Below are 23,000 nucleotides of genomic sequence, written 5' to 3' on the forward strand. Positions count from 1 at the left end.
TTACTTTGAAGTTGACTGACATTTATTTGTCATTCTTTTTCCAAAATTCAAAAGAATCCTTAGACCTTTTTTTTTTACAAGTTACTATATCTTAAAGGGTCAGTATTAAACTATTAACATTATGCTCCAAACCATGCTGACCTTCCAAATCAGAGGTGGTTGCAGTAGGGTGTATATCTTCAAATGTCCACTTAGAATGACATAAATTGAAAGAGATCTAAATGTGTGAAATAGTTTCTCTATTTACAAGAATATGCAATTAGTTAAAGAACAATGGCATTAACACATAAGCCAAGAACTGGACTTCATGTCTAGATTTCCACTTAACAGATGCTGCTACTGCTAAGTCGCTTCAGTCGTGTCCGACTCTGTGTGACTCCATAGATGGCAGCCCACCAGGCTCCCCCGTCCCTGGGATTCTCCAGGCAAGAACACTGGAGTGGGTTGCCATTTCCTTCTCCAATGCAGGAAAGTGAAAAGTGAAAGTGAAGTCGCTCAGTCGTGTCCGACTAGTAGCGACCACATGGACTGCAGCCTACCAGGCTCCTCTGTCCATGGGATTTTCCAGGCAAGAGTACTGGAGTGGGGTGCCATTGTCTTCTCCTTCTCTTATCTCTTAACAGATAAGTGACTTTAAACAAATCAGGTGATCTTCCTGTCTGTTTCCTCATTTATAAAACAGAAAGAATTCACAGAAGTTTTGTCAGGAGTAAGTGAGATTAAATAGAAGAAAGCACTTTTAAAGTAAAATCCTACACAAATATGTTACTTTAAATTCTGAACTACTTCTATGACTTATCAAAAAACATGATACCAACTCTTCCTTCCCTGAATTTAAAAATCTGAGTATCTCTAAATAATATTTTACAATAGTTGATTATCTTCACAATATTACATTAAATCATGCTGGTCTATACATTTTAGTCTCACTGTTTCACCTGCTTCTACCCTTAGACCACAATACCAGTCTGGACACTGCCTCTGAGCCTCAGCTATCAGCAGATGGACTGAAACTAGTTCGGAAGGGCAGCCAGGAGTCAGGCGGGGGTATAAGGGATGGCGGAAGGTGTGGTGTGGTGGCATGCGACAAGGAGCATATTCTAGTACTTAAGACTAAGGCCCACAAAAACTAAACCCCAAAACATGAATTAGAATCTAAGTTTCCTAGAAATTCCCTGGCGGTCCAGAGGTGAGGACTCCACTGATTGCTGTGGGTCCAGGTTCAATCTCTGATTGGGGAACTAAGATCCCATAAGCCCCATGGTATGGCCAGAAAAAAAGAATCTGGGTTTCTCTGGGTTCAGAGATTTTACCATAAAACACAGAATTCAGTGTTTTGTTATCACTATTATTAAAAGAAGTAATATTTATTAAGTTCTTAAAAATGTATGAGGTATGATTAGTCTATAGTAGACTCTATTAACCCATGGAATGGTATCAGTAAAGCAGACTTTTAAGTTCTCCTGTTTTCCTTTGTCGATCGATGTTTCATAAAATGTATATAATAAATCTTTTGTAATTTTTATATTTTAAGTATCTCTAAATACATAATTATATTGCTAGACACTTAAACTATCCTATGGAATTTTTTTAAAAAATGCTGAAAAGCTTCAAAAATTCATTTCATAACCCTGACAATGAAACTCAAAGGAAGAAAATTACAAGTTATATATGGCTGCTTCTGCTACTGCTAAGTCACTTCAGTCATGTCCGACTCTGTGCGACCCCATAGACGGCAGCCCACCAGGCTCCCCCGTCCCTGGGATTCTCCCGGCAAGAACACTGGCGAAGGCTGCCATTTCCTTCTCCAATGCACGAAAGTGAAAAGTGAAAGTGAAGTCGCTCAGTCGTGTCCGACTAGTAGCGACCCCATGGGCTACAGCCTACCAGGCTCCTCCGCCTATAGGATTTTCCAGGCAAGAGTATTGGAGTGGGGTGCCATTGTCTTTTCGGTAGTTTTGGCTATAACACTGAAAAAATTTCTAAAATTAAATTTTGCCTATTTGTTAGCATACAATGCAAAGACGGTTGCACAGATTTTCAGCATATTTTTGCAGTAAATTGGAGTCTTCCAATTTAAATATAGATTACATGGAGTACAAAAACAAACTTTTTGTATTGGAAAGCCCCTCAAAAAGGTGGGCAGTCACCCTCTAGAATAGGTGACTCAAAAGTACATTAGTAAAGGATCTCTGGACAACGGGCTGATTCTAGGAATGAGACAGGAGTATCTAAAATGAACTAGGAGCACTTTGTGGTGTCAAAAAATGAAGATGTGTTTAAAACAAAAATGATAGGGCATGGCCAAGGAACAGAGGGGCCAAGTGAATAAGCGTCCAACTGCCAAAACCAAAACAATTTGAGCAACACAATGAAGTATTACTGGACCAAAATCCAAGGGATGAAATAAATATCCCTGAGTCCACACTGATATAAATTCATGATTGAATAAATAAACAATTGGAGGTGAACAGACAAATTCCCCACACAGAAGAATTCCAAATAATCTGTGTGATCCTTCTCCCTCAAGGTGGTGGAGTATAACTTCCATAAATGTGGGCTATGCAGAGTGACTTCCTTCTAAAGGGTATACTATGGAAAGGAAGAAAAAAAAGAGTAATTTTAAAGTGGAGAAAGATCTAAGCTGCATCACCAATGATAAATCAAGTGAGCAACCTATACCCTTGCTCTGACACTATAAGAATGCCACTTTGCTTGAGGCTTTTTTCCCCAAAACACAGAACAGTTCAACCATGAGAAAAACATCAAACAAATTCAAATAAATCAAAACTGAAGGACATTCCACAAAACACGTAACTGGTACTTCTCAAAACTGTCAAAGGCACTAAAAACAAGGAAATTCTGAGAAATAATCAGTCAAGAAGAGTCTAAGGAGACAAAATGACTAATGCAATGTGGTACCCTAGATGGGATTCTGAAAAAAAAAAAAAAAAAAATTAGATAAAAACTAAGGAAATATGAATAAAGTATGGACTTTTAATTAAAAGCGTATCAATAGTAATTCATTCATTAGTTGTAACAAATGTACCAAAGTACCATAAGATATTAACAATAGGAGATATCTGGTGAGACATAAGGAATGATGCTAAAGCTGAAACTCCAGTACTTTGGCCATCTCATGCGAAGAGTTTGACTCATTGGAAAAGAATCTGATGCTGGGAGGGACTGGAGGCAGGAGGAGAAGGGGACGACAGAGGATGAGATGGCTGGATGGCATCACCAACTCGATGGACATGAGTCTGAGTGAACTCCGGGAGTTGGTGATGGACAGGGAGGCCTGGTGTGCTGCGATTCATGGGGTCGCAAAGACTCAGACATGACTGAGCGACTGAACTGAATTGAACTGAACAGCAAACTCTGTACTAACCTTGAAACCTCTCTGTAAATCTATTCTAAAAGTAAAAGTTTAATTAAAAAAAAACTGTCCGTGACTGCTGTGTGAGAAAGATACATCATATGCATCGAGAAACAAGGGTTTCCAATGCTAACTTCGGAGTTACTAGGCTACATGTGGAACTGCACGGGCGTGTGGCATGTTCCCGGTAAGTGAGGCAGGGCTTTGATGTTCCTCCAAAGCAACATGAGATAAAGACAAATGGTCCTAAATAAAATATTAAAATAGCAAATCAGTCAGTGGTAAAGTAAAAGAATAATGTACCATAAACTGATCAGGACTCAGAAATAATTCAGTAATTGAAAATCTAGAAATACAATTCGTTACTTTAAAAAATTCATAGGAAATCATTCCAAACATACTAGTAAACTAGGAACAGGAAATGGCAACCCACTCCAGTACTCTTGCCTGTAAACTCCCATGGACGGAGGAGCCTAGTGGGCTGCCGTCTATGGGGTCGCATAGAGTTGGACACGACTGAAGCAACTTAGCAGTAGCAGCAGGAATAGGATATGTTGTTAACATAATGGGGACTATTGTCTCAAATTGGGGTCCATTTCAGAGTTAAAGGCTAAACACTAGAGGCACACACATTTTAGAGCAGCACAAGGGACTACATAAACATTTTAGAAACTAATGTAAAGGAAAACAAAAAACAAGATGTTAAAAATGAAAACTACCATTAATTATCATTTATTTCTTGAGAAATGACTCAAAGAACCAACTGAAAAGTACCAGCATTCAGATTTTGGTCTCCAAACATCAATGTTCACTAAAATGTATCAGAGTTCCTAGAGAAATAGCTAATTCCAGGTCTGAGATACAAAATACACTATAAAAGGAGCCTGGGCCATCTTGTGTCAGAAGGCAAGGAAATTTTCAAATGCTAATGGGATTGTTAAAAAAAAAAAGGACATAGGAATCAGCTGAGACTCCTACTGGCCAAAGTTTAGATACACTTCGGATATCAAAAAGAATACGATTTTATTTGATTAAAATTTGCTGAACATACCTATCTACACTTACCTGTTCAAGGGAAATGGAAAATATATAACCTCACATTAGAGAAAGATTGTGTTGTCAGTCTCTTAAGCACGTGATCAATCTCAGCATACTAAAAATATAGTAACCAGACTTTACGTGCCTTCTCATGGAATGCAATATAAAATACATAGCAACATCTCTCAAATACTGTTGTCACAGTTACCTGTAACGTAATCAGCCCCTTAAATCTTAACTTCCAGCTTATATGAAATACAGAAAAATAAGGTAGATGACATCAGGATGCATTGACAAATGCAGAAGGTAGGGAATGCTGCAGAATAAAACGCCTGTCTCTTTAACTTGTCTATGTCATGGTGGGGGTGGCAGGTCAGGGAGCGGGAAAAGGAGTAGCAGGGTCCTTTGCTGTTATAGATTTAAAAAGACGTAGCAGGGTCCTTTGCTGTTATAGATTTAAAAAGACGTAAATAACATTGCAGGCAAATGCAACTGTGTTTGACTGGATCCTGGTTTAAACAACTTAAATGTCTACTGACTGTTAAGTGGATAAATAAAAATGAAGTGAAAGTGTTAATTGCTCAGTTATGTCTGATTCTTTGCAACACCATGGACTATAGCCGCCCCCCAGACTCCTCTGTCCGTGGAATTCTCCAGACAAGAACACTGGAGTGGGTTGCCATTTCCTTCTCCACAGGATCGTCCTGACCCAGGGATTGAACCCAGTTCTCCTAGCACTGCAGGTGGACTCTTTTATCTGAGCCACCAGGGAAGCCCAAGTGGATAAAAAAAAAATGTGGTGTATCCATAAAATGAAATATTATGTGGCAATAAAAAGAAATGAAGAACTGATACATGCTATAACAGATGAAACACTGAAAGCATTATACTAGGCAAAAGCATACACGTTATATTATTCATTTACATGAAAGGTCAAGAACAGGCAGATCCACAAAGAAAGAAAGTAAGAGCAGTAGTTGATAGGAGCTTGGGGGAAGTAAAGAACACTGGAGAAAAGGGAGTGATTGATAATGGGTATGGGATTTCCTTTCTATGGTGATGAAAATTTCTGGAGTTAAGTAGCGGTGACGGTTGCACATTTCTGTGACTATGCTAAAAACCACTGAGCTGTAAACTTTAAAAGGATGAATTCTATAGTATGTGAATTATCTCAATAAAGCTGCTATTAAAAAGAAAAAATAAGTTTGTAAGAAATCAATACAGCATCAAAATGGGCAAAGGAGCAAAAAAAAAGTATTTTACAAAGGAATAAACTTTCACCCTCACTGAATTCAAAGACATATATATTTCAAATAAAATTTTTACCTATCAAGCTACTAGGTAATAATAATATCTAATCTGGTAAGAGTACAGGAAAATACAGGCTTTTTCACAATCTGCTGGCATTGTATTTGGAGGAATTTTATATAATCAAAAAACTATCACAATATATATAAAAAATCCTTTAAAGATCTATATCCTTTGACCTGACTTCTCATTTTAGTAAGTTATCTGAGGAACATAATCAGAACTATATATAAATATTAATTTCTAAGAATATTCATTATATGTTTCTAATAAAGAAAACTGTTAGAAAGCCTAAATGTATCAGTTTTATAGTCACACATACAAAATACTATTATAAAATAAAGTATTATAATAATTCTTATTTTTAAAAAAATAACTCTTACCCTTAAGGTCACTACTCGTGCTTTGGGGTTTCGAACAGATGGTCCTGATGAAACATAATCAGCTGTGTCAATTTCAATTGGAAAATGCTTCTCACATTTCTCATCACTGTCTAACACAGCGGGCCACTCAGTGCAAAACTCTGAGAATTAAAAATAATTTCAATTGTAGTTTTATAATTCTCATTGTAATATATATTACAAGACAAAATCAAATTATTGAGGGAGATCACCTTTCAGGATACACGAAATGAAAGAACAGATTCTCTTCTGCACTTTATATATATCATCATCCCACATGCATCACTTTTCTTCCTAGGTGTATTCTAATTAGGGGATTTAATTAAGGGAATGACTTAGCTAGTTCAGGTTTGATGGGGAGCAGTAAGTTAAAAGGGAACTATGACCTGATGGAAGCTTATTATAGCTTTACACATATCTGTTATGAGACAGTGTTAATTTCTGACCAACTGAAAGTAAAAAATTTCATAGAGCCTGGAGAATTATGGTTTTGGAAATGGCAATAGGTAATATGAATTCACATCCAAATGAAGGTTATTAAAAATCAGTTGAAGGGGAAATAGAAGTGAGCGGCAGGGCCAGCTGACCATAACAGGGTGAGAGTTTGTGCGCCGAACAAGTTGAACATGAATGCCAGACGACTTGGATCTCAGCTAAAGGACAGTATTCCAGTTACTGAGCTCTCCAGCAAGTGGACCTTTTGAAAGTCATGATCTTCTTCGAAAAGGTCTCCCTTATGTGAAAAATGAACTTCTGCCCAGTCATCCTCTTGAATTATCAGAAAAAAATTATCAGCTCAACCAAGATAAGATGAACTTCTCCACACTGAGAAACATCCAGGCTCTATTTGCACCACTAAAACTGCAGATGGAATTCAAGGCAGGGCAGCAGGTTAAGCCTCTTCCATTTCCTCCAAGCTCAAACCTTTCACTGGATATTTTGAGGGATAATGATGAGACTATTTGGAGAAGGCAATGGCAACCCACTCCAGTACTCTTGCCTGGAAAATCCCATGGACAGAGGAGCCTGGTAGGCTGCAGTCCATGAGGTTGCTAAGAGTCAGACATGACTGAGCGACTTCACTTTCACGCACTGGAGAAGGAAATGGCAACCCACTGCAGAGTTCCTGCCTGGAGAATCCCAGGGACAGGGGAGCCTGGTGGGCTGCCGTCTATGGGGTCGCACAGAGTCGGATACGACTAAAGCGACTTAGCAGCAGCAGCAGCAGGTGAGACTATTGGATTTGAAGACATTCTTAATGACCCATCAAAAAGTGAACTAATAGGAGAACTGCATTTGAGGGCTGAATATAAACTTGGCTCACTGTAATGCCATGTGCTGTTCATGGAAGTAGAGGGGCTGCATCTAGTTTATAGTTTCTTTTTCCTATAATTTGATGTGCACAACGTTAAAAGTACTGACACATGGGAAAAAAAAATCAGTTGAAGGGAAGTGATAGAAGCTCTGAAGAGTTCCAAGAGGGGATTCCCAGGTGGTCCAGTGGGTAGGACTTGGCGCTCTCACTGTCATGGCCCAGGTCAGGGAACTAACATCACCAAGCCACGTAGTGCAAGCTCTACCAGAGAAGTGAGATGCTGTCCATCTTCTTTCCAAAACTGAGTCAACAGGGCCTCTAACTGTAGAGCCTCAGCTTTAAATGATCCTTAATTCATGTTTCTTTTGACTTCTGAGCTCCTGGCACTAAATGGAAAGAAGAACAGACTTGTCCGCATATTCATGCAAGACAGCCAGTCTGGAGAGAGCGGGTCTGGGATCTGGGCTACAACCAGAAGTTCTAAGCCCAGAGAACACTGCTCATAGCACAGAGGTGCAAACTCAGGCCTCAAATGGAAAAGAAAAAAATCTTTCAAGGAAATGAGAGAGCTCTCAGCCTCCTGTAGCTATCAGTATAATATCGAGGCACTCCCTAGGTGGACAACTGATTTCATTTTGCCCTAGTCTATCAAGTTAGTACAGTAGAGGGCTCCCAGTCTGGGATGAAAACTTCTGAGATTATCAGGTTCCCCTTAACAGAAATCCCATTTCCTAAACAACCTCTTCCTAAGAAGAGCTAAAAGTAATAGGTTTCTTAGATCAAGTGCATAAGATCTCATGGATCCATGCTTTTTCCAACATTTTCCCCGAGCTAACGACGTTCTTATAGTAGACACTATATTTAGCTTCCGTTTAGACTTTAATCAGTCAGCAAAATGTCACTCCAGATTACAGGGACTTTCCAAGACCTGGGACTAAATATATGTTAGCAAATTAAGTATAGCTCACACCATTCCCTAAATACTGTGTTTAAGAGATCAATACCCAGACACACTGAGGGGAAAGAAATAGCTTTGCCATTAAGAACATTTTGACATTTAAATAAAATGAATGGAGCAAAATTCCTGGGGTTAAACTGCATTCCCATTATGGACTAATCCCAGTATCCTGTACTGTAAGACGCAACAGTGCCAGGCAACTTTATTAGACAGACTAGTTTGGGGAATTTTATGAGTTACTGAGTTTGTACTGACATTTTTTTTTTTAAACTTTGGATAAGTCATTTCAATCACCAGATGATAATTACAGTTTTTAAATTAAATTGCCCGATTATATGCTCAAAAAACCCCAGCCAACTGGAAAGTACATAATAGACCGTTCTCAACCTTTTATTCATCTGATAGGTAGACCAACAGACTAGAATTCGGAAGACCTTGGTTTTTACTTAACTTCTGCCACTGATTATTAAAGTTTTAGTAAATTACCTAACTTTCCTGTGCTTCAGATTTTCCATTTGCAAGTAAGATACAAAATCTGAACTGACCTACTCTGAAAGAAAATTGAGAAGAAATACTTGAAAATTGAAAAGCCTTTTGAGTTATTTGGAAGATATGATCTAAATCTAGAAGAAGGCAAAAGTATAAAGGCAAAATTAAGATTAAAACATTCACTTAAATATTATAAAATATAATGCCCTTCTAAACGCACTGTATAAAACCCTTTCATTTAAAAACTACGAAGTATTTTCAAACTATCTCATTACCAGTTTCTAAATTATAAATGCACATTAAAAAATAATGTTTAAAAAACAAAAAAGTGGAATTTATCACAGGGTAATATATTTGTTCTTCTGTGTATTCTTTCAATTTCGTCTTCATCTCTTCAGCATCTACTAGGTCTCTACTGTTTCTTTCCTTCATTCTGCCCATCTTTGGGTGTAAAGAGGGCTTCCCTGGTGGCTCAGACAGCAAAGAATTTGCCTGCAATGCAGGAGACCTGGGTTCAATTCCTGCGTTGGGAAGCTCTTCTGGAGAAAGGAATGGCAATACCCTCCAGTATTCTGGCCTGGAGAAATCCATGGACAGAGGAGCATGGCAGGCTGCAGTTCATGGGGTCACAGAGAGTTGGACATGACTGAGAGACTTCCACTTTTTTACTTTTGGGTGGAAAGAAGGCAGAGTGCCAAAGAATTGATGCCTTTGAACTGTGGTCCTAGAGAACACTCCTGAAAGTCTCCTGGACAGCAAGGAGATCAAACTAGTCAATCTTAAGGGAAATCAACTATGAAAACCATTGGGAGGACTGATGCTGAAGCTGAAGCTCCAGCATTTTGGTCTGATGTGAAAAGCCGAGTCACTGGAAAAGTCGTCAGTGATGGGAAAGATTCAGAGTAGAAGGAGAAGAGAGTATCACAGGATGAGATGGCTGGGTGGCATCACCTATGCAACAGACATGAACTTGGGCAAACTTCGGGAAATGGTGAGAGACAGGGAGGCCTGGTGTGCTGCAATCCATACGGTTACAAAGAGTTGGACACAACTGGGCGACTGAACAACAATGCATTTGTTAACTGGCTTTGCAAAGGATAAAAAAATTTCATATGATTTGTGTCATATGGGGCACAAATGTGCACCAGTGATCTCTGTCAGTCTAACATTCAGTTCAGTTCAGTCGGCTCAGTCGTGTCTGACTGTTTGCGACCCCATGAATTGCAGCATACCAGGCCTCCCTGTCCATTACCAACTCCCAGAGTTCAATCAAACTCACGTCCATCAAATTGGTGATGCCATCCAGCGATCTCATCCTCCATTGTCCGCTTCTCCTCCTGCCCCCAATCCCTCCCAGCATCAGTCTTTTCCAGTGAGTCAACTCTTCGCATGAGGTGGTCAAAATACTGGAGTTTCAGCTTTAGCATCATTCCTTTCACAGAACACCCAGGACTGATCTCCTTTAGAATGGACTAGTTGGATCTCCTTGCAGTCCAAGGGATTCTCAAGAGTCTTCTCCAACACCACAGTTCAAAAGCATCAATTCTTCGGCACTCAGCTTTCTTCACAGTCCAACTCTCACATCCATACATGACCACTGGAAAACCGTAGCCTTGACTAGACGGATCTTTGTTGGCAAAGTAATGTCTCTGCTTTTGAATATGCTATCTAGGTTGGTTATAACTTTCCTTCCAAGGAATAAGCATCTTTTAATTTCATGGCTGCAATCACCATCTGCAGTGATTTTGGAGCCCAGAAAAATAAAGTCTGACACTGTTTCCACATCTATTTGCCATGAAGTGATGGGACTAAGATGCCATGATCTTAGTTTTCTGAATGTTGAGCTTTAAGCCAACTGTTTCACTCTCCACTTTCACTTTCATCAAGAGCCTTTTAGTTCCTCTTCGCTTTCTGCCGTAAGAGTGGTGTCATCTGCATATCTGAGGTTATTGAGATTTCTCCCGGCAATCTTGATTCCAGTTTGTGGTTCTTCCAGCCCAGCATTTCTCATGATGTACTATGCATATAAGTTAAATAAGCAGGGTGACAATATACAGCCTTGACATACTCCTTTTCCTATCTGGAACCAGTCTGTTGTTCCATGTCCAATTCTAACTGTTGCTTCCTGACCTGCATACAGATTTCTCAAGAGGCAGGTCAGGTGGTCTGGTATTCCCATCTCTTTCAGATTTTTCCAGTTTCTTATGATCCACACAGTCCAAGGTTTTGGCATAGTCAATAAAGCAGAAATAGATGTTTTTCTGGAACTCTCTTGCTTTTTCCATGATCCAGCAGATGTTGGCAATTTGATCTCTGGTTCCTCTGCCTTTTCTAAAGCCAGCTTGAACATCTGGAAGTTCATGGTTCACATATTGCTGAAGCCTGGCTTGGAGATTTTTGAGCATTACTTTACTAGCGTGTGAGATGAGTGCAACTGTGCAGTAGTTTGAGCATTCTTTGGCATTGCCTTTCTCTGGGACTGGAATGAAAACTGACCTTTTCCAGTCCTGTGGCCACTGCTGAGTTTTCCAAATTTGCTGGCATATTGAGTGCAGCACTTTCACAGCATCATCTTTCAGGATTTGAAAGAGCTCAGCTGGAATTCAATCACCTCCACAAGCTTTGTTTGTAGTGATGCTTTCTAAGGCCCACTTGACTTCACATTCCAGGATATCTGGATCTAGGTGAGTGATCACACCATCGTGATTATCTTGGTCTAACATTAGGCGCCAACCAATAAAGAAACACAATCTAAAGGGACACAAGTTCATCCTAATGTCTCAAAATAGAAGACAACATAACTTAATGAAAATAAAAGAGATTTTTCTTCCCTCGTTTCAAGTGTAAGGTTATTATTCCTGCTTTTAGACCTCTTTTCACGATCTTTTCATTTTTTCTTCTTCCTTTTAATTTTCAACTGGAAGGCCCTTACAGAAGCTCAAATTTCATCCTAATCATGTTTACTAATTTATTTCTCCTATTACCATAATCAGGCTACCTGTGAAGTTTCTGGTTTCACTTCCTTTTCTGAAAAGCCTTGATAACTATACTGAGCAAGTAGACATCAACTTCAGATAAACATGGGAGTCCATGTATCTCAATACTCCATCTTCATTTCCTTTGGATATATATCAAGAAATAGGATTGCTGGATTATACAGTATTCTAATTTTCATTTTTTTGAGGACTCTCCATGGTGTTTTCCAGTGGCTGCACCAATTTGCATTCCCACCAACTGTGCACAAGGGTCCTCTTCTCCACATTCTCATCAACACGCTACCTTCCTGACAATAGTCACTTTGGTGCAGTGATTTTGAATTTTTTTCCCCCTGATGATTAGTGAAGTTGAGCATCTTTTCATGTACTTATCAGCCATTGTAAACCTTCTTTGGAAAACTGATGTCTATTTAGCCTGCACATTTAAAATCAGATTTTTTTTTTGTTTTTTTTTTTTTTTACTATTGAGTTGTATGAGTTCTTTACATATCTTGGCTATTAGCCTCTTAACAGATACATGACTTGCAAATGTTTTCTACCATTCCACAGATTGCCTTTTCACTTCACTAATGGTTTCCTTTGCTGGGCAGAAGCTTTTTAGTCTGATGTAGTCCCACTTGTTTATTTTTGCTTTTCTTGCCTTTGCTTTAGGTGTCAAATTTCTAAAAATCATTGCCAAGACCAATGTCAAGGAGCTTACATGCAATGTTTTTCTCTAGGAGTTTTATGGTTTCAAGTCTTAACGTTCAAGTTTTTAATTCATATTCATTTTCGTGTATAGTATAAGAATGTGGTCAAGTTTCATTCTTTTACATGTGGCTGCCCCATTCTCCCAACATTTACTGAAGAAACTATCCTTAAGTATTTTTGGTTCTTTTGTCACAAATTAACTGAACAAATACAAGACTTTATTCTGGAATTCTGTTCTGTTCCATTGATCTATGTGTCTGTTTTTATGACAATACCATACTGTTTTTTGACTATTGCTTTGTAATACAGTTTGAAATCAGGATGTGTGATGGCTCCAGCTTTGTTCTTCTTTCTCTAAACTGCTTTGGGTATTTGAGGTCTTTTACAGTTCTGTACAAATTTTAGGAGTTTGTTCCATGTCTGGGAAAAATTCCTTTGGAATTTTGACAGAGACTGCATTGAATCTGTATATTGGTTTGGGTTTTGTGGGTGTTTTAACATTATTAATTCTTCCAATCTGTATCTTAACACTTTTGGTGTCTTCTTCAATTTCTTTCATCAATATTAGTTTTCAGTAAACAGATCTTTCACCCCCTTGGTTAAATATATTCCTAAGTACTTTATTCTTATTTTTATTATGTGTTCATATATACTTTACTTTTATTTCTTCCAGTTTTGAGATATAATTGGCATACAGCACTGTGTAAGTTTTAAGCACTTTTTAAAAAAGCTGGCTTAAAACCCAACATTAAAAAAACTATGATCATGGCATCTGGTCTCATCACTTTACGGCAAATAGGAGGGGAAAAGGTGGAAGCAGTGATAGATTTCCTCTTTTAGGGCTCCAAAATCACTATGGATGGTGACCACAGCCATGAAATTAGAAGACACTTTGCTTCTTGGAAGGAAACTTATGACAAACCTAGACAGTGTATTAAAAAGCAAAGACATCACTTTGCTGACAAAGGTCCCTAGAGTCAAAGCAATGGTCTTTCAGAATTGAACCATAAAGAAGGCTGAGCACCAAAGAATTGACGTTTTCAAATTGTAGTGCTGGAGAAGACTCTTGAGAGTCCCTTGGACAGCAAGGAGATCAAACCAGTCAATTGTAAAGGAAATCAACCCTGATTACTCATTGGAAGGATTGATGCTGAAGCTGAAGCTCCAACACTTTGGCCACACAATGCAAACAGCTGACTCAATAGAAAAGACGCTGGAAAGATGAAAGGCAAAAGGAGAAAAGGGTGGATGATGATAAGATGGTTGGATAGCATTACTAACTCAATGGACAAGAACTTGGGGAAACTTCGGGAGATACTGAGGGACAGGGAGGCCTGGTGTGCTGTAGTCCATGGGGTCACAAAGAGTCAGATACAGCTGAGAAACTGAACAACAACTGTGCAATTGAAGGTACAGGGCATAATAATTTGAATTACATAAATTATGAAATGATTATCACAATACATTTAATGACTATCCATCATCTCATATAAATACAAAATAAAATAAATAGAAACAAAACTTCTCCCTTGTGATAAGAACTCTTATGATTTCTTCTCAAAAATTTTCATAGATAACATGTAGTAGTATTAATTATATTTATCATATCATACATTACATCCTTCGTATTATTACCTTGTAACTGGAAGTCTGTATCTTCTGACTGCCTTCATTCAATTCTTCCTCCCACCACCCAGTACTTTATTCTTTTTGGTACTGTCGTAAACGATTTTCTTAACTTCTCTTTCTTAATCTCCTTCTGAACTCCCAACTTCACTGCAGAAAATGCAACTGATTTTTATATACCAACTGTATCCTGCAACTTTATAATGAATGAATAATAAATAATAAATGAATCATTTATTAAGTTTTTTTGGAGTCATTAGGATTTTATATGCATAAAATAATGCCATCAGCAAGTATGACAATTTTCCTTCCTCCTTTCCTATGCCTTTTGTTTCTTCTTCTTGCCTAGCTGCTCTGGCTAGAACTTCCAGTACTATGTTGAATGAAAGTGGTCAAAGTGGGCATCCCTGTCTTGTCCTGATCTTAGAAGAAAAGCTTTTAGCTTTTCATTGCTGTACTGTGATATTAGCTTTGAGCTTATTACACGTGGCCTTTATTATGTTGAAGTTTGTTCCCTCTATACACACTGTGTTGAGTTTTCTCATGAAAGGATGCTGAATTCTATCAAATGCCTTTTCTGCATCTATTGAGAAGATCATATGATTTTTATCTTTCATTTGTTAATGTGATATGTCACACTGGTTTACTTGCAGGCGCTGCACCACCTTGCGTCCCTGAAATAAATCCTTTTGATCACGGTGTACAATCCTTTTAATGTACTGTTGAATTTGGTTTGCTAATATTTTGTTGAGGAGTTTTGCACCCATGTTCATCAGGGATACTGGCCTGTGTTATTTGCCTTTGTCCGGTTTTGGAATCAGGATAATGCTAAGTTTATGACTTTGAGTGTTCTCTTCCCTTTTACTTTTTTGGAAGTTTGAGAAGGATTGATATTAATTCTTTAAATGTTTAGTAGAACAAAGCAGTGAATTTGGAACTTGGGATTAAAATATACACATGATTATATATAAATAACTAACAAAGACCTACTGTATAGCACAGAGAACTATACTCAGTATTTTAAAATAACCTATAAGGGAAAATAATCTATAGAAGTATACATAGATTTATACATATGTTTAATTGAATCACTCTGATGTACTGCTGAAATTAAGGAAACACTGTAAATCAACTATGATTCAATTTAAAAAAAATCACCAATGAAGCCATCTGGAGTGACTCAATCTCCTTACTAGTAACTGGTCCATTCAGATTTTCTATGCTTCAGTCTCGGTACATTATATATTTGTAGAACTGTATCCATTTCTTCTAGATTGTCCAATTTGTTGGCATAAAAATGTTCACAGTAGTGTCTTAGATCCTTTGCATTTCTGTGATATCAGTTGTAACATCTATTTCGTTTTTAATTTTCAAGCCCGTCTTTTTCTTGCTAGATAAAGGTTTGTCTATATTGTTCATCTTTTCAAAAAATAAGTTCTTATTATTTCTGTTGTCCTGTCTTAATTTAGTCCCATTCCAACCATTATACTTCCCTCCTTCTACTAACTCTGGGCTAAGTTTGTTCTCCTTTTTCTAGTTCCAAGTTAGGTGGCTTAGTTGATATTTTTCTTTATTCTTATGTAGGCTGTTATTACTATAAAATTACTTCCTGGAACTGCTTTTGAGACATCCCATATCTCAAGATATTTTCTGGATGTCTCTTTGATTGCTTCTTTGAATCAGTGTGTGTTTAAGGGCATGTTATTTAATCTCCAGATGTTCGTGAATTTTCAACAGATTTCTAGTTTCAAATCATTGTGGCTGGAAAAAATGTTTGATGTGATTTCAATTTTCTTAAATTTTATTAAGACTTATTTTATGGTCTAACATATGATCTATCTTGAAATCATGTTTCATTTGTACTTGAGAAGAATGTGTATTCTACTGCTGTTGGATGGAATGTTCTGTAAATGTCTGTTAAATTCATTTGGTCTAATGCGTAAGCTTGAATCCAACGTCTCCTTACTGATTTTCCATCTGGATGATCTACCCATTGTTGAAGGTGGAGTACTGAAGCCCCCTACTATAATTGTATTGCTTTCTATTTCTTCCTTCAATTCTGTATATTAAGTGCTCCAATTTTTGGTGCCCAAATATTTACAAATACTGTATCCTTTTGATAAACTGACCCCTTTATCATTGGAAATGAGATTCCTGTTAAATTAATAAAATATTAAGTTCATATTATAAAACAACCACATACCTTTAAGAGCCTCACAGTGCTTTTTAATTGCTACAGGAGTCAAATGCAGAAAATTGGGAATCTAAAATAGAGAATTTTAAAGGATAAATTAGCCAAGTGTCTTTGTTTTTTGTTTGTTTTTTTGGCCATGCCATGCAGTGTGGGATCTTAGTTCCCCAACCAGAGACTGAGCAAGGTCACAGCAGTGACAACACGAGGCCCTAATCACTGGCTGGCCAGGGAATTCCTGCCTAAGTCTCTTAAAAATATCAAACACAATCTTCTCATAAAATTAAATCATAAGCCTCACATACCTTGTAATAAATCTTTTTTTTTAACAATACTGAATCCATGTCACAGATGTAAATTTAAGAAATGGATTTCCTGAAATAAAGATTCAGTACCAAGTATCTTATACGAATAATGGTAGAGAAAAAAACATTATTTTTATAGTATTATTCCTGCCACAAATCTACACGTGTACATATTTCCCTCGTAAAACTGAAAACACTTAAAGACACAGACCATTGTTAAATAATCTTAATCCCCCTGGAACACATACCACTGCAAGACATTTTCTGTTTTATCCTTAACAGACATTTTATGAATTGAATGGAATGAATAAACATAGCAAGGAAATCTTAAATGAATAGTTAGATGAACTTGGGAATATATTTATAATACATTGAAAGGTTCTGTATTTACAGGGCCAATGAAAACTTAGGTAAGGTCAGCGATTTGATTCCTTCAAATAAATAGTTAACACTTCCTAGGATATTGGAGAAGGAAATGGCAACCCACTCCAGTGTTCTTGCCTGGAGAATCCCAGGGACGGGGGAGCCTGGTGGGCTGCCGTCTATGGGGTTGCACAGAGTTGGGCACAACTGAAGCAACTTAGCAGCAGCAGCAGTAGCAGGATATTTTAAAAATAATGTTAAACATCTAAAGAGAAAATTTAGTTTAAAGAAACTTATTTTGAAAGAAAATCTGAATAAGCAGAAAGTTCCTCCAAACATTATGTCTGGAATCTTAAGTACCAATCAGAAAATGGTTATTTTAAACAAGAGAAAACAGACACCGAATAGTGGGATTATGGGGGTGGGTGACTTCATTTTCTATACTTCTATTTTTGAAACGTGACTCAAAGTCATAAAAGGAAAAAAATAATAGTGAATGCTTACACAGGATTTATATTGGCACTGCTTTATGAACTCTGCATATATTACCTCAGTTTACAAGCTTATCCATATGGCACTTACTGGTAACAGACCGTATCACTGGATTAAGCACATGGTGATTCTTGAAAGGGACAGCATGCATTAAATGTTCAGATTTCTATATTTATTAAAATTCCATTCATGACCACCATTACAACATTATAAACATATTGTTACTCTCTCTCACAGAGATATTTTCCAAAGTTTTTTTTTCTTTAAACTAAGTTGAATTCTTCTCTTCCATTTGAAGAAAAGATTAGTTTTACAAGTGTTTGCTTATCTCTTGAAATGTTACCTTGTCCAAATTTCATCTGCCTGTCCCCAGCAAAAGATGATCCCCTTTCCACGTTACTATCTCATTAAAAAAAATTTGTTTATTTACTGTCTCATTTTTTTACCATCAACTTTTAGCAAATTTTTGTTTTTCATGAAGTAGAAAATACAGTTTCTCTCATTTAGTAGAAAAGACAATTCCTTGATGATAATGTCATTGTAGGTAAAAGGAAACCATCTAAGACATGCATTTCCTGGTGATAGACATTTATATTTTAAGAAGTCTACTCTCCATAAATCACAAAAGGTGTTATCAACTCATTATAGATGCATTTAACTGAAGCATTTAACAGGACCTATTTTGCTTCATGAAATAAAGAAGTTTAAGGACCATAACAATAATACTAAATTACTTTTAGGGAAAGTTTTTAAATCTCTTTTTTAAAAGTAAAAACTTCATTCCCCCCACCCCCATTCTCACTCTCAAATTAGGTTATTTCATTTAGTTCTGCTTGAAAAACACAATATAGAAAAGATACAATAGAAAAAAAAAAAGCCAAAAGGAAGCCACAAGACCAATTAATTACCCATTCTTAAATGCCTAGAATTCTTTGAGCTATCTTTCCCAGGGATAAGTAAAACATAGTATCCATTATTATCTGCAAAACAACTGAGTTAAAATACAGTAAGCTGCTATGCACTGAACCTGGAAGTGTTGGGGGGGGATGGTGGCAGCGAGGGCAGGGGGAGGGTAGGTGTCAGAGGGAAATCAGCATTTATTTAAATATAAGTTTCAGCCAATGAACCAGCAACTTATCCTACCTTTAGAAGCTCCAGATTTCCCTCCTTAGCCATGGGCACTCCCATTTTTACTGGATAACCCATTCGAACAGGAAGAGGTACTGCGGAGGGTTTAAACGGAGCTGCAACAGGGTAAACACTAGGCCAGTCCTGGTCAACAGACATTTTCTCTGTCCTGGGAGGTAGTGCCTGAAGAATGTAAAACAATTTAATACTTTAAATATAAACATGAACTTTAATTTTAAAGGAAAAAAGGTACAATTAAGAGAAACACAAAGACTTGCAACCTATATAAAATCTGACGTCCCATAACTGCTGCTGTAGAAATAAAAAAAAACACCCCCAAACAAACCTACCTAAATATCCTTGGCAGTTTCCTCAAACCCCATGGAAAGGAACCCTTTAATAGCACATTTGCTTTACAAAAAAAAATTTCTCTTACTTACAGTCTTTTAGCAAACTTTCTGCATATTGTTTATGAAGGGGTCAGTAACGGTATATTTTGAATAATTTTTAAAACTTCAGTGAAAGTCAGTACATGAGATGACAATGAGAATTTGAAATAAGGAAAACAAGAAATAAGAAAAATAAAGAATAAGAATTCAGAAATAAATTAAGATTAAGCTAACTGAATAGACACATAATGAGAAATGTCTTCCATGCCCAGAGAATAGCTATATGATAACTTAGTCAATCACATTAACATTTATTTTATTTTTTAAACTGTATTTGACAGATGAGGATGGCCAGCATTCCCTTTAAACCCAAAAGGAAGGTTCGAAGATGCAAAACTAGGTAACATCCTTCTAAGCAACAGACCAGTGTAGCATATATCCTGGAAACAGTTAGTACTCCTGTGAAAATGAGTAGTCTATATGATTATAAATGGTGCCACTTCAGTTCAGTTCAGTCGCTCAGTCGTGCCTGACTCTTTGCGACCCCATGTACTGCAGCATGCCAGGCCTCCCTCTCCATCACCAACTCCCGGAGTTTACACAAACTCATCTCCATTGAGTCGGTGATGTGCCATGCAACCATCTCATCCTCTGTCGTCCCCATTTCCTCCTGCCCTCAATCTTTCCCAGCATCAGGGTCTTTTCAAATGAGTCAGCCCTTTGCATCAGGTGGCCAAAGTATTGGAGTTTCAGCTTCAACATCAGTCCCTCCAATGAACACTCAGGACCAATCTCCTTTAGGATGGACTGGTTGGATCTCCTTGCTGTCCAGGGACTTTCAAGAGTCTTCTCCAACACCACAGTTCAAAAGCGTCAATTCTTAAGTGCTCAGCTTTCTTTACAGTCCAACTGTCATCCATACATGACTACTGGAAAAACCATAGCCTTGACTAGACAGACCTTTGTTGGCAAAGAAATGTCTCTGCTTTTTAATATGCTGTCTAGGTTGGTCACAACTTTCCTTCCAAGGAACAAGCATCTTTTAATTTCATGGCTGCAGTCACCATCTGCAGTGATTTTGGAGCACAAAAAATGAAGTTAGCCACTGTTTTCACATCTATTTGCCATAAAGTGATGGGACCAGATGCCATGATCTTAGGTTTCTGAATGCTGAGTTTTAAGCCAACTCTTTCACTCTCCTCTTTCACTTTCATGATGAAGCTCTCTAGGTCTTCTTCACTTTCTGCCATAAGGGTGGTGTCATCTGCATATCGGTTATTTTCTCCCAGCAATCTTGATCCCAGCTTGTGCTTCCTCCAGCCCAGCGTTTATCATGATGCGCACTCTGCATGTAAGTTAAATAAGCAGGGTGACAATATATAGCCTTGATGTACTCCTTTTTCTATTTGAAACCAGTCTGTTGTTCCATGTCCAGTTCTAACTGTTGCTTCCTGACCTGCATACAGATTTCTCAAGAGGCAGGTCAGGGGGTCTTGTGTTCCCATCTCTTTAAGAATTTTCCAAAGTTTGTTGTGATCCACAGTCAAAGGCTTTGGCATAGTCAATAAAGCAGAAATAGATGTTTTTCTGGAACTCTTTTGCTTTTGCGATGATCCAGCAGATGTTGGCAATTAGATCTCTGGTTCCTCTGCCTTTTCTAAAACCAGCTTGAACATCTGGAAGTTCATGGTTCACATATTGCTGAAGCCTGGCTTGGAGGATTTTGAGCGTTTATTTACTAGCATGTGAGAGTTCGGTAGTTTGAGCATTCTTTGGCTTTGCCTTTCTTTGGGATTGGAATGAAAACTGGCCTTTTCCAGTCCTGTGGCCACTGCTGAGTTTTCCAAATTTGGTGCCACTTAACTTTCAACTAATGTGCCTTTGTTCTGAATCCACACTTATGAAGGGAACTTACAATATGGATTCCTCCATGACGATGCCCACAGGGTGAGACCAAACTGGTTAGATGAACGAATACATCCCAGGCTGCCTGACTGTTCAAGGCATCTTCAAAAACAATTTTTTATTCTGGTTTATATACCTATTTCCTGGGAGTAAGTGAGTGAGTCTGCTTCTGAAAAGATGATCCATTCTCAGGGGACTGACAAAATCAATCAAAGATTAGATAGAGCCAGGGCTTCAGGGTCACCCAGTGCACATGCCCTTTTGAAGCCTACTCTTGTGGCACCCTCTACCTCCTAATGAAGATCTGCCTTACTTTAGATCAGAAACCCACACAGCAGTCTACACCAGAGCACGTTAACTACTTACCTTTCTTCTTGGTGGCCTTTCATGTCTGGAGGTTCTTTCTGTTGTAGCTAAAAGACAACACAACAGTTGCAGAGAATTTTATTAGTACAGAGTTGTTCCACATTGTTCATGATCCCACAATTCTCACATAATTTAAAGTACTTAGTAATATAAAAATGAGACAATAATCCATTTTCTGTAAATTCAGAGACTAAATCATTTTAATGCAAATGAAAAGTCAGAAATAGATAAGAAAATTCAAGAGTTACTTGAAAATATACTGTGACTGACAATACATGTGTTTAGTTGCTCAGTCATGTCCGACTCTTTGCGACCCCATGGACTGCAGCCCTCCAGACTCCTCTGTCCATGGGGATTCTCCAGGTAAGAACACTGGAGAGGGCTGCCATTCCCCTTCTCCAGGGGATCTTCCCAATCCAGTGACTGAACCCAGGTCTCCCGCATTGTGGGTGGATTCTTTACAGACTGAGCCACCAGGATGATAAGATATAGTTAGCTCATCAACTAAAGATGTATTTTTAATAACTGTTAAGGTTGTTAGATAAACTCACTCTCCCAAGTTGAAATATCTAGTTAGAAATAAGTATTTTGCATCTTTATAGTTGGTGATGGACAGGGAGGCCTGGTGTGCCGTGATTTATGGGATCGCAAAGAGTCGGACACAACTGAACTGAAAAACAACTGGTTTGAAATGTTCTAACATATATTTGCTCATATCTGGTATTATTCTGTTCTTTACACACACACACAAAATAACCTTCAGTTTTCTGTCTCTATTTTTAAGTAGAACTGCCAATGCCACAATAGCATCAACAATAACAAAAATCATAGTTATTCCTAATAAATCACATAACTGTACAAGAAAAATTATTTTTATATACTATCTTTTAAAATATTAACATATCTCTCTAAATTAATGTTTTGCTATACTAAAATCATATGAAATAACTATATTCAGTACTTTAACATATCCAGACACTGAGCTAAATGCTTTTCACTATCTTTTTTAATCTTATTCTTCACAGTAACTATAAGCACTAAATATATTATCCTTATTTAGAAGTCATTTAGCCAAGAAAACTAAAGACAAGGTGTTAGGATAATGAAAGCTCAGCACAAAAGACTTCACACTCTGAACTACTGTCTCCAGCTTCACTTCCTTTCACAAAGCCCTAGGCTACACTGGACTTTCAGTACCAGGTCCCTGAGTTTTTCTCTGAACTTTCTGTTCTCTCTGCCTGGAATGTGTCTCCCTTTCATCTGCCTGGCTTCTGTCCTCTACTCCCTCTCCACCTCATTCCTTGATGTGACAAATTCTTATTCATCCCTCAACAGTAATTCACTGATTCATTAAAAAATTGTTTGAGTGGTACTATGTACCAGCAACTCAAAAGGCAGCAATGAACAACAGACACATAGTCCTTGCTCTTACTGAATGCAGTAGGTCATATAAGGTAACTATCTAGCAAGAAATTTCAATAAAGAGTGATAAATATTAATGTACACATATAGCAGGGGACCCAACTTAGTCAGTTAACTGGGAAAAAAACCTTAAAGATGAGCAGGAGGTAGCCATGGGAATAGGCAAGTGAGAAAAAGTGTTCTAGAGTGGAAGAGAAGCTGGAAAATCAAAGTAAACAAGTTCAAAATGGCTGAAATTTAAG

General features: G+C 37.7%; 1 protein-coding gene across 2 annotated transcripts in view; it reads right to left on the minus strand.

Moving 5' to 3' along the window:
• Positions 1 to 23,000, minus strand: part of MRPS35 (mitochondrial ribosomal protein S35) — a 47,036-nt gene that overhangs the window by 21,257 nt on the left and 2,779 nt on the right. For both annotated transcript variants that reach the window (XM_012175114.4, XM_042247351.1), the window contains exons 2-5: positions 21,337 to 21,383; positions 18,692 to 18,859; positions 16,401 to 16,461; positions 6,106 to 6,245 (exon numbers count right to left, since the gene is read on the minus strand). In XM_012175114.4, coding sequence (XP_012030504.2) covers positions 6,106 to 6,245; positions 16,401 to 16,461; positions 18,692 to 18,859; positions 21,337 to 21,383 — 416 coding nt within the window. The remainder of the gene's footprint in view (positions 1 to 6,105; positions 6,246 to 16,400; positions 16,462 to 18,691; positions 18,860 to 21,336; positions 21,384 to 23,000) is intronic.

This window comes from Ovis aries, chromosome 3 (genome assembly GCF_016772045.2).
Source record: "Ovis aries strain OAR_USU_Benz2616 breed Rambouillet chromosome 3, ARS-UI_Ramb_v3.0, whole genome shotgun sequence".
NCBI classification, from domain to species: domain Eukaryota; kingdom Metazoa; phylum Chordata; class Mammalia; order Artiodactyla; family Bovidae; genus Ovis; species Ovis aries.